The sequence below is a fragment of the Battus philenor genome, unplaced genomic scaffold (genome assembly GCF_028537555.1).
Source record: "Battus philenor isolate CCGP_79_NKW_IND1 unplaced genomic scaffold, ilBatPhil1.0.hap1 SCAF_23, whole genome shotgun sequence".
In the NCBI taxonomy this organism is placed as follows: Eukaryota; Metazoa; Arthropoda; class Insecta; order Lepidoptera; family Papilionidae; genus Battus; species Battus philenor.
In genome coordinates, this window is record NW_027181686.1 from 2396998 (window position 1) to 2412737 (window position 15740).

The following is a 15740-nucleotide window of genomic DNA, read 5'->3' on the forward strand; positions in this document are numbered from 1 at the left end:
AAAAAATTATTATATGATGTATAAAGAACAGAGACGCAGCTAACGTAAAATTATGATTATGTATAATTAATAAATATATGTAATTAAATACACATATGTGTATTTAACACATACACAATGCAAAAACCTTTAATTTATAAACATAGTAGTACATATGTTATAATATAATACATAAAAAATACATTCATTCATAAAGATAATTTTGAATTAACTGTCTCCTTACCATTAAATAAATAAAGAACGAAAAAATTAAAGAACGTGGTATCACGGATGGTTACAATTTTAAAAAAATTATAATAAATTTTCTACAATATTTGTTGACAAATTATGTAAATATCTATGCCTATTTTTGAGTTATTACGTCTTTTTTATTTGCAAGCACCAAAAATAAAATCAGTGCCTTTATATTATGTGATTTTACACATAATTAATCAAGATGTAATAAATGTTTGTACAATATGAAATTAAAAAGATCCATCATTGTCGAAATCACGTGTGCTGTGTGTATAACTTTGGTATGGTAAAAAAAAAACATTTATAAAATGTTAACAAAATTTCATTGCAAAAATCATCAAAATTCATTGCAATTGTTTTTAGTTACAATAGTCTGGAGTTGTGCTACGAAGTCTTTTACTAAAAAGTTGTTAATAAACTAATTATATTAGCCCAAATCGAAGTCAATATAGTGTTTATTGCATTTATTGGTCTGATAACGACGATACTTTGCATGAAACCTACCGCAATTGCAATCGAGACGATCCATAGTCGCTTTGCAGTCGTTAGTTACGTAAGTTGGATCTGACAAGCGGCGGGAATTCCAACCAATGGCGGCCCCCGACAACGACACACCTCCGCGCAATTTTAAACTGGAACGTTGCGCGCGCTGCTCTATCGAGCGCCAACGTCACTGTCACTCAGTTGTCAGTCGGTCGCCGCGGTGGGCGGTTGTGTCGTAGTCGTGAACAGTGCGCGGAGTTTCTCATCATGGCTCTGCTGAGACGACTGGCCGTTAACGCGCCTCGTGGCGTTCGTGTTCTCTCCACGCCGCCGCCGACGCGCGACGACCTCGACCTCAGCTTCAACAGCCCCCGAGACGCTTTCAAAAGCAAGAAGACCAGCGAGCTCGTCCGCGCTTACCTCGTCTACCAAATATGCTCGATCAATTGGATCGTAGAAAACAACGACATGGTGAGTAGATCGATAGTTTCTTCTTACGTAAGTTACTACATAGTGCGTATTGTTAGCACGGTAGACCGGCTCTAAAATTAACCGGCAGTCGTATCCTTGAATTTGATTCGAAGGTGAATTGTGCGTATAGTGCGGTTTTTAACTGGTTATACATTCCATGTATTTCGTGGACGGATTTTGTTGCGGCCGGTGGCAGCATGTTCATACAATCTGTGCCTCCCATACAGTAAAAAATGTTACGTAAACGATAGCATTAAGCTAATTTCGATCGAAGATGATTAAATTTTTACATAACTACCTTCCCTGTACACGTGTTCTACTTTATTATTAAAATTTAAAAATGATTTCTGTCATAAAATGATATTTAATAGATATTGAATGAAAAATGGATTCTTAAAAAGGCGTTCATAATGCGCATGCGTATATGATATAAGCGCCACCGAAAGGACGATTGAGTAAAAAAAAACCTAGTATTAATTTATATATAAGCTCTAAGTAATTTCGAATCTAAACAACGAATGTCTGTAGGTATCACTTTAAAGTTCGTGATCATAACGAATGGCATGTCGCCATTATTTATACCAATGTCTTTTCTTTGAAAAGCGTGCGTCGAGAAGTTGTATAAACAGAGGACTTGTACAACTGTTCTATTGTACTGTTCTAGACATTGATGAAACAAAGTAAAGTCGGTTTTAAAAATTTGCATTACAGGTGTTTCGATTGAAGTTATAGCGATCGATATACAATATGTTTTTGTTTAATTTTTACGAACATTCTAAAAATTGCGACGAAAAATAATTAATTTGTATATTTATTAAAATTATAGACAATTTAGTTAATAAATATATCAAGAATGTTTGTTTACTTTTTACGATTATACGCTATATTTTTTTAAAATAAAATTAAACGTTTTACATTTATATATTTCTAACGAGTTAAAAGGATATAAGTTTTTGTCTCTATTTTATACTGTGTCATATACAATGACCTTTTTTCCTTTTAAACTTGCATCCGATTTACGTAAAAACGTAGTTTATGTAACACCGTCATTTTTACGTCGGTTCATCTTACGTAAGGTGATCTCTATGAAGGACACCTCCGAAATGTTTAGTATAGATTTATTATCAATTGTTACTTGAAGTTCATAAAATTCAAGACCTAAATCTGCTTCAACAACACACGGTTTGATAGAGAGAATGCTTAATTTATTATCCTTTGACATAATTTTTTTAGGTTATAATTAATATTAAGTAGATACAGAGATTTTTTCAATACTTAGACCAACAAAGCAAAGTAGTCGCCCTAGCCCAGCGGATTGTTTTTTTAAAGTTAAAGTAGCAATGGGCAGACCATAAAACACGTGGAACAGATGGAGACCGATTCCAAACGGTCTTTTTGGAAATCTCTGGTGGAGGCCTATGTCCAGCTGTGGATATCATACGGTATAAATGATCTTGATACTGGTTTGTAGAGTTAAATACGTTACTAATTCGTGATTAATAAAATTATTCATACAAATGTATATTTTAGATGTCGTCTAGACGCAAGCTAGACAAGTTTGATATAATTCCAGTGTCATTATGAGTCACCCGTGTCGAGGTATCTTAACATATTCGAACGACTATTTACTATTCAAGTTTTTATTGCTATTGACTATAATAGCTATATATAGTTATTTAAATATTAATTTATTTTATTGTGTGATGACATTTAATTATTTTTTTGGTACTGAACGATTTAAAATTTGTAAAAAAAAAGACTTAACATAATCACTTGTCATCTGCTAGATATAATATTACTTTAGATCAGCGTTTCCCAACGCAGAGCCCACGATCTGCAGGAGGTCAGTTTGGGGGAGGGGGGTGGGGTCAATTCGAAAGTGGAATCGACACAAGTTTATCCCTTTCGCTTTAATATAGAAATATTTTTGTTACATAGTTGGCGTAAGTATTTTAGAAATACTTGAGGCATGGCACATACAAGGTTTTTTTTTTTATTTCATTCACCTCTATCATGGGAGGGATAAGGGTTTTTTGCAATTCGTTTCTTTTACTTCTATTAATTTTTTATACTTCATCTTATATTTTTTATTCCCCTTTTTTCCGCCACAATCACAATTACACATTCCTCCATTTTTCTTCACAATATCTCACATTCCTTTGGCTTAGTCTTCTTCTATACATCACCTTTCTTACTTCTCCTTCACTCCTAAAATATGACTGTAGATCTCCTTTTATATGACAGTACCATTTAGTTCTTGTCTTTGGTTATGTACCTCCTTTTTGTCCAGCACATAAAAGGTTGAAAAAATATTAGTTTAGACATTTCATGGTTTCATGGTTTTCATGGTTTCGGATGGAAAGTATCAAGTAAATAACTTTTATTTACTCGCATAGTTTCATCTGTACTTTCGAGAACTTTCCTTCGCAATAAGCAATACAATGTGACGAACATTAGAAATAAATACTTTATAAGAAATAAGGCCGACTCGATGGCATTCACCTAGAAAAGACCAGTTCTTGTCGAGTTCTTTTTTCCTTATGTGTTTATTCACGTGATCTAATTAGTTCCAGCAGGTTTATTACGTTTTGACGTTTTCGAGCAATCATTTTAGATGTTTTGGTATTTTTGCAAATGTTTCTAGTTCCATGAAACTTACAAGTGGCTGAACATGTCCTCGTCAAAGGTTAGATTCTCTTGAACTTGTAGGTGGGTCCAACGCGTTTCGAATCTGCTGGCAAGGTCAATGTTATGGAGATTGAAAAAGGGCGTGGTTCATTCTCAGCTTTTCTGATTGAGGACGAGAAGCATATTAATCTCTTCTTCTTCCTTTTTCACTACAACTAATTCAATTTATCAAAGAGATTATAGAAATTGAAGTTTTCAGCATATCATAGAGCAGCGGTAGCCCAGTGGTAGAAGACTGAGACAAGCGATCGTAGGTCGTAGTTTCGATTCTGGAATACAATCTTATGTAGTTCACATTTTGTGAAAAAAATATTTTGCCACTGCTTAGAAAACAAGTTTCCAGAAGATGGGCAACATACTCTGCGTACCATAATACCATACTGCGATTGCCAAGCGTGCCAAGCGTAGCGGTTATGATATAGACAGACGGATATTATATTTTGCAAGGCATTAGTCTCTTTAAAAGATATCAGGGTCATGGAAACTTGTTTGTGAGTAGTGGTAATTTTATTAATGTATATACTTCTCGTGGGACTATGGTAAAGATAGATAAAGAGTTGTGAAAATCTAATGAGATTGAAGAAGGGAGGTTGAGGTCGCCGACCTAGGTCAAAGAATTGTTTGTCTTAAGTGACAGCGGGCGGGGATGAAGCTCTTGGACCAATGGCGGATGGGGCCGAAAAGTTCTCAAGTGACCATCTCGACCCGGTAGAATCAGCGTGGGTAAGCCCCTACTAGGTGGATCCATGACATAGATAATTAAGATCGCGGGAAGTCCTGTCGTTGTGGCGGTCTGTCGGGTAGGCCTATGCCTTGGAGTGGTGTCTATAAGCCAGGGGTGGCCAAACTGCGGCTCTTTGAACGATTATTTTTGGCTGCGATTGATTGTCAAATTATTTCAACAATTAAGTTTATATAACCTATACCAGCTCCTGGGAAATCGAAATAAATTTCTGGTGTTAATAATTACTATTATTATTCCACGATGAAATTAGAGAAATCCAAACACCGATCATAATTAACAAACCGGCATTTTATGTATTAGGAATTCATTTTAAGTATTAGGAATGCTTTCATATACGTGTGGCATTATATCTAACTTCAATACACATATTTTATACTTTTGTCATATAATTTCAATAAATATAATTTTTGTAAAATAAATATACGTTTGCATATTTTAAATGTGTATTATATTGCGGTTAGAGAAGAAGTTTAAATTTCGAACAATGGCTCGAATTTTGAAGTAACTTGGCCATCCCTGTTATAAGCTGATAAATATGATTTCTTGTGGGGTTATGTGAATGGTAAATATGGAAGTTAATCAAATCGATTGAAGCTAAATTCAAAATCTATAACGTGATTAAATAAATATCGTTCTATATGCCAATATACATTGCCAAAATGTAACTGATTTTTAAAAAAAAAAAGAATGGACATTTGTAATCGAATCTAAAGGCCGTTTAATATTTTTTTTATTTTACTCTACATGTGTTATGTTATAGATGTTAAAACTTTAAAGTTTTTTTTCCTATTTCTCATATATAAACTGATCACTTTCAAATATACTACATTAATTTATTATTTTTATTGGAAAGCGACAGACTAAAAAGTTTTGTCATTATAAAATCTACAGGAACAAATAGTAAAGAATAATTAATTTTAATATGTAGTAATCCTAATTTTGAAAACGCTTTTTTATACTATATTATCATCAAGTTTTTTATTATCTGTGAACATATTTTTGGATAGGTTGTACAATTAATTGACAGCAAAGGAACATTCACGTCTTTAAAGCTATTACATCTATAACCAATCACTCTGTATATGTATATAAATAAATTTATATATATACATATACACAAATTTATATATACATACATATATATATATATAGAGAGAGAGAGAGAAGTATATTTAATTAATTTCTTTAACCCATTCTCTGCTTTTAAGTTCTTAAATTTTTCAAAAAGCAACTTGATATGGATAAGATAGAGGAACTCGTGGGTCAATTAATATGAGATTTAGTTTGACAGCACTGCTCAATGGCATGTAAGAATGAAACGAAAACTTTCTTAAAATGCGGTCATCTCTGTCTGACGCGGCTTAAACTGAAAATCTATTTGTCAACCATCACTAACCGACACGGCCTGGACAAAAAACTACGTTTTTTTTGTCAGCATAGAAGAAGTTGTTTTTATGTTAGTGTGCATGTTTAACTTCAGTACGTCTTTTTTTTTATATGACCCCCGCTATTGGGGGCCTCTCGTACCCCTATTTATTGTGGGATAGGGACTTTTTTAGCATTTATTTATTCACATTGTCTTTTATTTTCTCTCTCTTCTTTCATTCTTCACATTCTCTTTCAGTCTATTATCTCTCTTTCATGCTACAGTTCTTCTATCTTTCTCCTTTGCTCTGTTCAAATTTCATTCTTTCCTCTTTTCTTATTACAATTTCCATTTTTTATTTTTATTTTACATTTTTATTTTCACATTATTATTACTTATTCTATAATTATTTTCTTTACCAGTTTTGTATATTGTTTCTATTTTAATATTTTATTATCTAACTTAAGTACGTTAGTGTGCATGTTTAACTTAAGTTGCGTTCAATATTACATTTGTGTAAATATTTATGCCGCCACATGCAACTGGTTTGCGCCGGTCGACCGTCTCGTATGCGAGCAAATAAAAACATACACATTATTATGTTGGTCTTCCCAGACGAATTGGACTACTGACATGACCTTGGAATATAAAGGTCGCTTTTTATAAACAATATAAAACCTTCGTAAATATATCAAGAAGTTAGATGTATAATCGTTTTATTCTTAATTTAAAGAAGTTGAAAAACGTTGGAATTGTGTGTGGTATATATGTATATATATATATATATATATAGGATTTTATAATATATATATATATATATATTTACACATGCACATCGATCGTGATCGTGCTGGACTGAAAAGAATGGTCAGAGAGTCGAGAAGGGTCAGAAGTCGATTAGAAAAGTTTATATAAACTTGTAATAAAATTTCTTTGGCTTTAATTTTTTTGTTTTGATGACATTAAATTAAAAAGGTTACATTAAAATCAAAACAGATTATTAAAAAAACAAATTTTGTTTTAAGCCAGTTTTCATTTGTTTTTATTTCTGTAAAATGAAAATGTGCGATTCTATTGGAGAAATATCATGTAATTTAAAGCGAATCGTACGAAGCATGAGTATGGAATAAAATTAAAACTTAAACAAAAAATGCAAAACATGATGTCTATACATAATACGACATTTTTAAGTTGTACTAATCATCTAATTACACGATAAACGTTTTAAGACGCGTTGTTTAAATAAAAATAGAGATATTTCACAAAGTCCTCCATTTGTACAATGTTGGGAACTAACCCTCTATTTGGGTAAATTTGAACAAAAGTAATCTATACCGCAACCGAAACCCCTGTACCGCGCCTGTATACGCGAGACGAGGGGCAGTATCAACCGCTCCGTTCTGTAAGTACGGGGCGTTTCCTTTTCGCACATGCGTTTCAAAGGCGCGGCACAGCGGTTACGGTAGCACTGAGTACAGGCATAATTTTTGGCTTTGGCAAATAATTTCTTATACACATACTTGACCATGTTTCTTTAAGGTCAATTCGTTTAGCACGGATACGTGAATTTTTGGCTAAATAATAAAGCGTGCAAATTCGGTTTATCTAGAAAAAATATATTGAATCTGTACACATTTTACTGGTTTGTCAATCGAGATGGAGTCGTGACTGGCCTTTTTCGTGGATCGACATTTTTTTAAAAAATCGAATGCAAATTTTAAGTTTTTTTCATTCATGTAGGTAGTCAGATAAACAATGAATATATAAAACATTATATAAATTCATGGTAATTTTGTAGAGATATTTACTTATACGGGGTGTTTTTTTTTAAATGTCCCCTGTAATTGGGGGCTTCCCCGTGAACTTACAATTTTTAATTAATTATTTCTCATCCTTCTTTTTATTTCTTTACTACTCTTTCATTCATTCGATCTTCTAACATACTTCACATGGTGTTAAATATACATCTTTTTTTAGTTTCATCCTTTTCATCACCTTACATCCTTCACCTCACTTCTCAAATATCACTGGTTACTACCTTTTTTTATCACAATTCTCTGCTGCGGTGGGTGTTATTTAGTTTATATCTTTTACTGAGCATGCAAGTGTCCTAGCTGTGGCAGCTTACCAGTTGCCAGTCAGCAAGCCACCGCTAACGTTCACTCCTAACCTCGCGATCACCCACAACGCGGCCAGTTAGCAAGACTGGTGACATGACCACTCAATCCGCGCGAAGCCGTACGCCCGGACACAAGCCTGGATAGGCCCACGAACATGTCCTACGTCATGAGTAGCCACTTCGAATTCTTCACCAATGCTGGCCCCCGTAGTACTCCAGTCCAAACAACAAGACCCGTAGTTCTGGCTGTGAACCTACTGATGTCGAGTGTCTCTCCAGCCGTGGTGATTGGTACAGTCATCATATTAGCCGTAAGAAGTCCACTGCTGGAAATAGGCCTCCTCCAGAGATATAGGATCAGATGGAAGCGCCATGAATACAGCGTGTTGCGACCTTAGCATAATCACCTGCCCACCTTCAACCTTCTGAGTAAGAAAAGGACCAATATTTAGCCACTTCCGCACATGCAGTGGTAGTCGTGCAATAAAGTGCAGCGTCCGCCAGCCCGCTGATAAATGCGTATGCGGCAAACAATGCGAATCACACAACCGCCACCGCCAAAATACTCAACACGTGTTTCACCCCTCTACGGGGCATTTTCAGGAGTTCTTACTTAGGATGGACTTCCGCGAGGTAACGCCTGATTCCATTAAATATTCAACCTTCTGCTCTTTGTTGGATTATTTTTCCGTCTCTATAAACATCTTTAATTTTAAGTAATTCAAAAATGATTATCACGATATTTAAATATCGAACAACGTTAACTAACAGCGTAAGAAAATTACTGATTACTGATGTCATCAATTATTTATTAAATTTTAAAGAATTATCAAGTGAAGTAAAATAAATGTGTTTAATTTTCAATAAATAAATTCATTTGTTCATTTATTTACTTTATTGGAGATAGACAGTAACAAAAGGCAGTAACAAAGTACAAACTTAGAAGCTTAGAAATATAAAATTAGTTACAGTTGTTACCTTATAACTATCTCACTGAGAACATATAATGATTTATAGTCAAACAATGAAAAAACAAATAAAAAGATTACTAAACAGGAATCAAAGGCTATGGTTTATATATTTATATTATGTTTGTTTATATATTTATATTATGGTTTAAATTGCATTGTATGTACTCAATAATAATCATATTAAATTCAATATATCTGTTTTGTATTTTTATTTATATGTTGTCAATATTATTTATGATTTAATATCAACTTGCATACCCTTTATGATATTTAATTGCGATTAAAAATTACGTAAAATAAATAAAAGTTAGGACTATCAAAGAGCCTGGTCACCCTTACTAACTACCAATGGTGACCTATAAACACATTGGAGCGCTTAGAAACATTGACGTCACAAATAGGCGCCACGACCGCAGAGACGGCTTCGTGCAAGGAAACCCCCTAACTGAATCTTTTCCTTGTAAAATATCAGAACTTTTTACTAGCATATTATTGTAACAATTCCCAAACAGAAGACTGCTGAGACCTTTATTTTTGTAGACACTTTACCTTCTACTTTCATCTTCTCTTATCCTTCACAATTTCTATCATTCAGCATTCATTCAACATACAGCATCCACCCATAGCCTTCCATTCCTCACCAAACATCTTGTTACACGGTTCTGTCTTGCCTTATTACGTTACCCACCACCCTGCAACACAACCCCAAGAATGTGTGGCGGCTTTTCTCCTTTGCCAAAAGGGAAGCGATGCTGCCGCAAGTAATGCTCCTCGCAAGCCTTCACGGTACAGCAAGTAATTGCGTGCACCACGGTCTGGTCCAATAAGTCCAAGTCTGCTGGGTCATACACGAGGAACTCCTTAATGTTCTAATGTGGAGACGATTGACCAACAATGCAGCAACATGAGGTCAGTAAACGAACCAAGTGCCTCGTAAAATGGCATAATTAGTTTCAATTTATTTGTAGTACTTTGTATGTAAGTTAGAGTTAATATTCAGTTGTATTTCTTGCGTACATTCAAAGTCAATAAACAAACAACAAAATGTTTGTTCACGCTACAGTTCATTAAATGTGAGTGGTTTATTTGGTACTTGATATTTGAAATATGAAATATCAGGAATCCCGTTATTAAAACCGGTATTATTAAAAAAAAATATTAGCTGTATTTTTACTTACCTCAGTAGTTATATTAACTTAATTATAAAATAATATATGAAATCCAATAAATTAATTTTATTACAAAGAGTAAATAGTTTTTTTTATTAATTGTAATTTATATCGCTAGGGAGTTTTGTTTACAATATTTTTTTTGCGAATTTACTGAACAAAGACAGTTAAGAAAAGATTTGCCGCTATTTGATACGAATCTTCTTCCAGCTGCGAGTCAGGATAGCGTATTATTATTATTTACAATTTTTCTTATGGTCACCCTATGACTTCATAGGGGAGCTCAATTTGATTCTAATTTCTATTATATTCTAAAAATGCTCATTTGGATCTTTATAGCTGACACAAGTAGTCCTATAAAGTTTTTTTGGGAGGCCTGTTTTCACCAATGGACATCCTTTAGATGAAATGATGAACTTTCCTATATTTATATACCGACTTACATATAATTGAAAACGTTCATTTATCGCAAAAAGACAACAAAGTCGTACATAAAGTAAAATTATTCTCTAATCGTATATTGACGTCAATACTTATGTCAATTCTTGTATTGTTTTAAGTATATGCCAAGAGCGTACCCGTCAATAAATGTCAAAATATTTTTAATTAAATTTAAATTATTTCAATTATTTAACATTGTACACAATTTTTGTATAACATTAAGATATAAAGGTACGTATAATAAAAAGCTTTAGGTGGTTGCGTACCGTTGGTAAGCTGTGGACGACAATGAACTTGGCATCTGCAACCGGTTTCGCATACGACGATCTGACAACATACAGATGCAACTGACAAGCTATTATGTTCCATAATTGTATGAAGCTAAGGTTCACCCTTACTGAATGTACATGAAAAGCATTTTTATAAAATTTTGAAACATGCATAGCACTGGACAGTAATAATAAGAAAAAAAAAACAAAAATATATCATTGTATTAAATTTGAATATCGAAACTGCTTGATGTATGATGTAAATTCTATCCAAAAATAACCTAATGATTATAAAAAAAAGAACATTTTCAAAAATAGAATTGCAAAATATTAATATTAATTATTATTTGCTATCTCTCTCTGCAATTATGATTTTTATTGCTAAGGGGTTAGGGTCAAATTTTGCACGTTAGTAAATCAAAACGACAAAACATTTTTAACGGTTTCGAATCGGCCGTTTGGAACCATAATGTAACAACATAATTCTGTATGTTGCTAACAATGTTACGTTTTATGACTAAATCACGAATGTCCGGGAAAAATTACGCCATATGAATTTATGCTTCTCTCGATAATTAGATGCCGTAAAATGAAAAAAAATCTTTTCCTTAGTAAATAGTACAAACATTGCCCTTGTTAATATAAAAATCTGGTACAAGAAATGTCCATATTATTTGTTCATTAAAACTACATCAAATGAAATAGGCAAAATATGAAGTACAAACACCACTTGTGGTCTTGTTCCAAACGTCAATTTTTTATAGACTACCATGACTGAGACTGCAAGGCATAGGAATATCGAAGAGGGGACATACCATAATCGCCAAGCTTGGCAGGTGGGTTGGCGATTGCAGTAAAGTATTATGGTACGCAGAGAACGCTGCTGCCAATCCCCTGTAAACTTGTTAGTGATCAGTGGCAATGCTATATAATTAATGCACAGCGTGAGTTATTTAGGATTATATACCGAGAATCGAATCCGCGACCTACGATCGCAAGCCTTACTCCTTGCCGCTGAGCTACCTTAAAAGCCTTAAAGGGGTGCATTGAAGCTTATTTGTATCAACCTATCGAAAAATCAATGTTTTATTATATGGAATAATATTATACATAACGTAATGACAATGTAGTAAAAAAGTGTTTTCAAAATTCGAACTAAAACATATTAAAACTATTGTTTACTATCTGTCCTTGTATATTTTAATGCCAAGATTGGAAATAGGTGTAAAGGATTTTAAATTTCTGTTGATAAAAGAGATATAGCACCATGGATAACTAGTGTTGCTACATTGAAATAACATCTAAACTAGAGCAAAATCAAATAAAAAACTGCAGTCATAACTTTAAAAAAAAATAGTAGGAAAAGTTGCCAGTTCTTAAAATAGGTTGTTCGTAATCGATCGTACATCCAACTTATCAGAAAGCACAAAGCGGCAACGTATTTGTTACGTAAAGTGATTATAATATAATATAAGTGTTCTTTTCGATTTATAATTATAATAATTAATATAATTTCACGTCACGTATGCGTGTACGTACTGCATTTAACGACTTTTTATAATTTTAAAAGTCCGTTGTATACGCCCCATGCAGCCTGAATGGAAAATCTACAAAAATTGTCGCGGCACGGAACGTGTTAATTGCTTTCGTAATTTTATGATAGTAAGAAAGTATTTTAATAACAAATTTTAATATTACGCGGATATTTGATTATTTTTAAATCAGGTTAAAAGCTTGCGGACCGCCAGTTGACAACACCTGGTGTAATGAATAATGTTACCACTCGCCAAAGTCATTCAACTGCGGTTTAATTTCGTGTCGAACGCACTAGCAGTTTCTCCGTTTTCTATTTTTGAATCGAGCTTAACGTATGAATTGTATGACAGCTGTTGTAGTTAGTTATTGAATTTAGACATTTAATAAATCATCCGGATGTTATTTATTGACGTTATTTTATCCTAATTATTTTAAAATATCTGACACTAAACGGTTCACGATTTTTTTAGTTAAAATTAAATAAATATAAAGGATTCTAGATGCATTAATGATATAGCTGCAGGGAGGCGAATGTTTAGAACTCTTTGATTAGCAACTTCCAACCTTTATCTTATTTATGGCGAAAATATTGAGATATTTTATTGTATTAGATAAAAAAAGATTGGTCGAAATTCATAATATAGCTATTATGTACCAACTGTTATAAGAATATCTTTGAAAACATTATATAAATTATGAATTGATAAATTTAAAAAGGAGTTCCTGTAGTAACTCTTAACAGAGTAATTGGTTACATACTATCTGTTCTTAGGGGGCGGCCGCCTGCTTCCTTATCGCGAACAGAGGTTATATCCGGATCTATCCTCGGCTCGCCTGTGGTCCACGCTGCCGTCCCAAGCTGCATACACAACATTAACCCTACACAGCTCTACTCATGTAGAGCGGCGACTTACTATGTACGAACGTCATTGTGCAACTAGAATGCGTCTGTCCAGCTTCTGTTTTATTTTTAAATTCACGGACCCTTTCGCTCCTTGAAGTCAGTTCCGATGGAGCTTTAAAAGTTCCCGGGCTAGCATCAACTTTAACCCAAAGCAAGCAGTAATTGGTTATGAGTGTAATCATCCTGTATGTCTGGGTTCTAAGCAATCTTATTGGAAGTCTTTGGGGTAGGCTATGTCTAGAAGTGGATGTCCTACGGCTGAAATGATGATTACGTTATTAATTTATCAGCGATAAGAAGAAATTTCTATCCCTACATCACTCCTTTGACTTGATGATCTGTTGTAGATTTCGTTATTAATTAAATCCATCTAATGATTATCTTGAAAAGGTCACAGTTTGCGATAAAAACGTGGTTAGTACTTTGTACTTCGTCTATTCCATCTGTTTTTTATTGTTTCACGTGTTGATGTACAATAAAGAGAAAAAAAAATGAAAAAGTGTTAAATTTATTATTTATTTCTTTGTGATTGATAACCTGATTATTTTTTGTATTATTTACTTCGCAGAAGTAATAATAGACAAATGAAGTTTAAATTTATTATGATAGATATAGCCCTGACATTCGTGATTTAGTCATAAAATGTAACATTGTTAGCGACATGTTGAATTATGTCGTTGCTCCGCGTTTCAACGCGGCGCATTAAGAACCGTATTACGTGTTGTCATATTGATTTATCGACGTGCAAAATGTGCACTTATTATTTGTGTAATAAATATGATAAATTAACCTTAATTTTTTAAATAAAATAACCAACGAAGACAATTTAAAAAGTACTTTTACTTGAGCCGCAATCAAAATATAATTTTATCATTTATTTATTGATTTATAAGAAATTTCATTTTACAACGGCACAGAAGGTGACCATAAAGATTTAATGTTTTGGGATAGTCTACAGCATGGTTGCACAGACTTATTCAGACTAGGGGCCACTCGGGCAAATCATGAACTGATAGCGGGTCGGGCGCCAGAAGTATAGGTAATTAAATTTTTTTGGTTTTATTCTGGAATAGAATTCAATATTTTTCGAATGTACGAGAGTATTATTTTTGCTGTCGGCGGGCCACCAGTATTCGACTGGCGAGCCGCGGTCTGTGCATCCATGGTCTACAGAGTCATTGATCATTTAAAAAAAGCTTCAAAATATATACACATACTTCCAATCAACCATGTATAAAGTGGTTATTCTGAAATAAGTCACACTAAGTTTTTTTTATTGGAATACGACAGCCACATTTTTGACGGCCAATGTCCTCTTTTAGACTGATGTTATGCAGACTGTACTTCTTTTACTAGTACAGTCTGCAGAGACAGATAGTAAACATTAATTAATTTTGATATGTAGTAACCAGAACTTGAAAAACGTTTTTCTTACTACATAATAATTAAGTTATTTATTATTACTGAAACTTTGAAATTAGCTTTATACATTCACCACTTTATAAGTTATAACCTGAAGTTAGTAAATGAAGATGGTGTAAAACATCTACCTCTTGTTGCAGTTGATGAAGAAGCTACGTCAGATGGTCGGCCAGAGGTTGTTCGAGGCGATCATGAAGGCCACCTTCTATGGCCAGTTCGTGGCAGGAGAGGACCAGAACAAGATCCGCCCCACCATCGAAAGGTAACATTGTATACATCGTATATATGTATACTAGATAAAACTTGGTTAATATAAACATTTTTTAAGCGTTAGCGTTTATTATCAACCACATCGTAGACTATTACTATTTTACTGAAATCGGAAGGCATGTTATCATGAAAGTTATCCTTGCAATCTTAACCAAAGTTGTCTGTTCATCTTGTGGACAGATGTCCTGCACTTGTTAGTCTGTGGTCTCCACGCTAGAACTTTTGAAGTTTCAGCGTTTTTTGGATCCGCTTGGATATCTTACTTATCTTCTTTTATGGATCTTGTGGGAATCTTTATGGGAAATCCCGGGTATTCTCGTCTTCATGGCCCGTGGAACGGTGGTACGGTACCCGGCCATAAATATTGCAGATTGCCTAATTTCGGCTTCATAGAGCACTATCTCTGTCCCACGCTACTTGATAGTTTGTCAGTCGTATTTCGTGCGACAGAGATAAAGCTCTACGAAACCGAAATTAAGCGATTGTCACTTTCTAACGGTCGATGTGTAATATTTATCGCCGGGTAACGGGCCTGTAACACATTGATAGACTTTTGTCTTCATTTTCGTATTATCATATTCGTTTTTTTGGGGGTGACTGTACCTACAATTGGCGAGTTGTTGTAGTTATCGATAGATTCAACTACAGACCT

The 15740-nt window shown here is 33.8% G+C and overlaps 1 protein-coding gene across 2 annotated transcripts in view; it reads left to right on the plus strand.

Moving 5' to 3' along the window:
* Window positions 1-911: 911 nt before the first annotated feature.
* Window positions 912-15740, plus strand: part of slgA (proline dehydrogenase slgA) — a 38894-nt gene continuing 24065 nt past the window's right edge. For both annotated transcript variants that reach the window (XM_068767247.1, XM_068767248.1), the window contains exons 1-2: window positions 912-1188; window positions 14959-15080. In XM_068767247.1, coding sequence (XP_068623348.1) covers window positions 985-1188; window positions 14959-15080 — 326 coding nt within the window. In that variant the 5' untranslated portion in view covers window positions 912-984. The remainder of the gene's footprint in view (window positions 1189-14958; window positions 15081-15740) is intronic.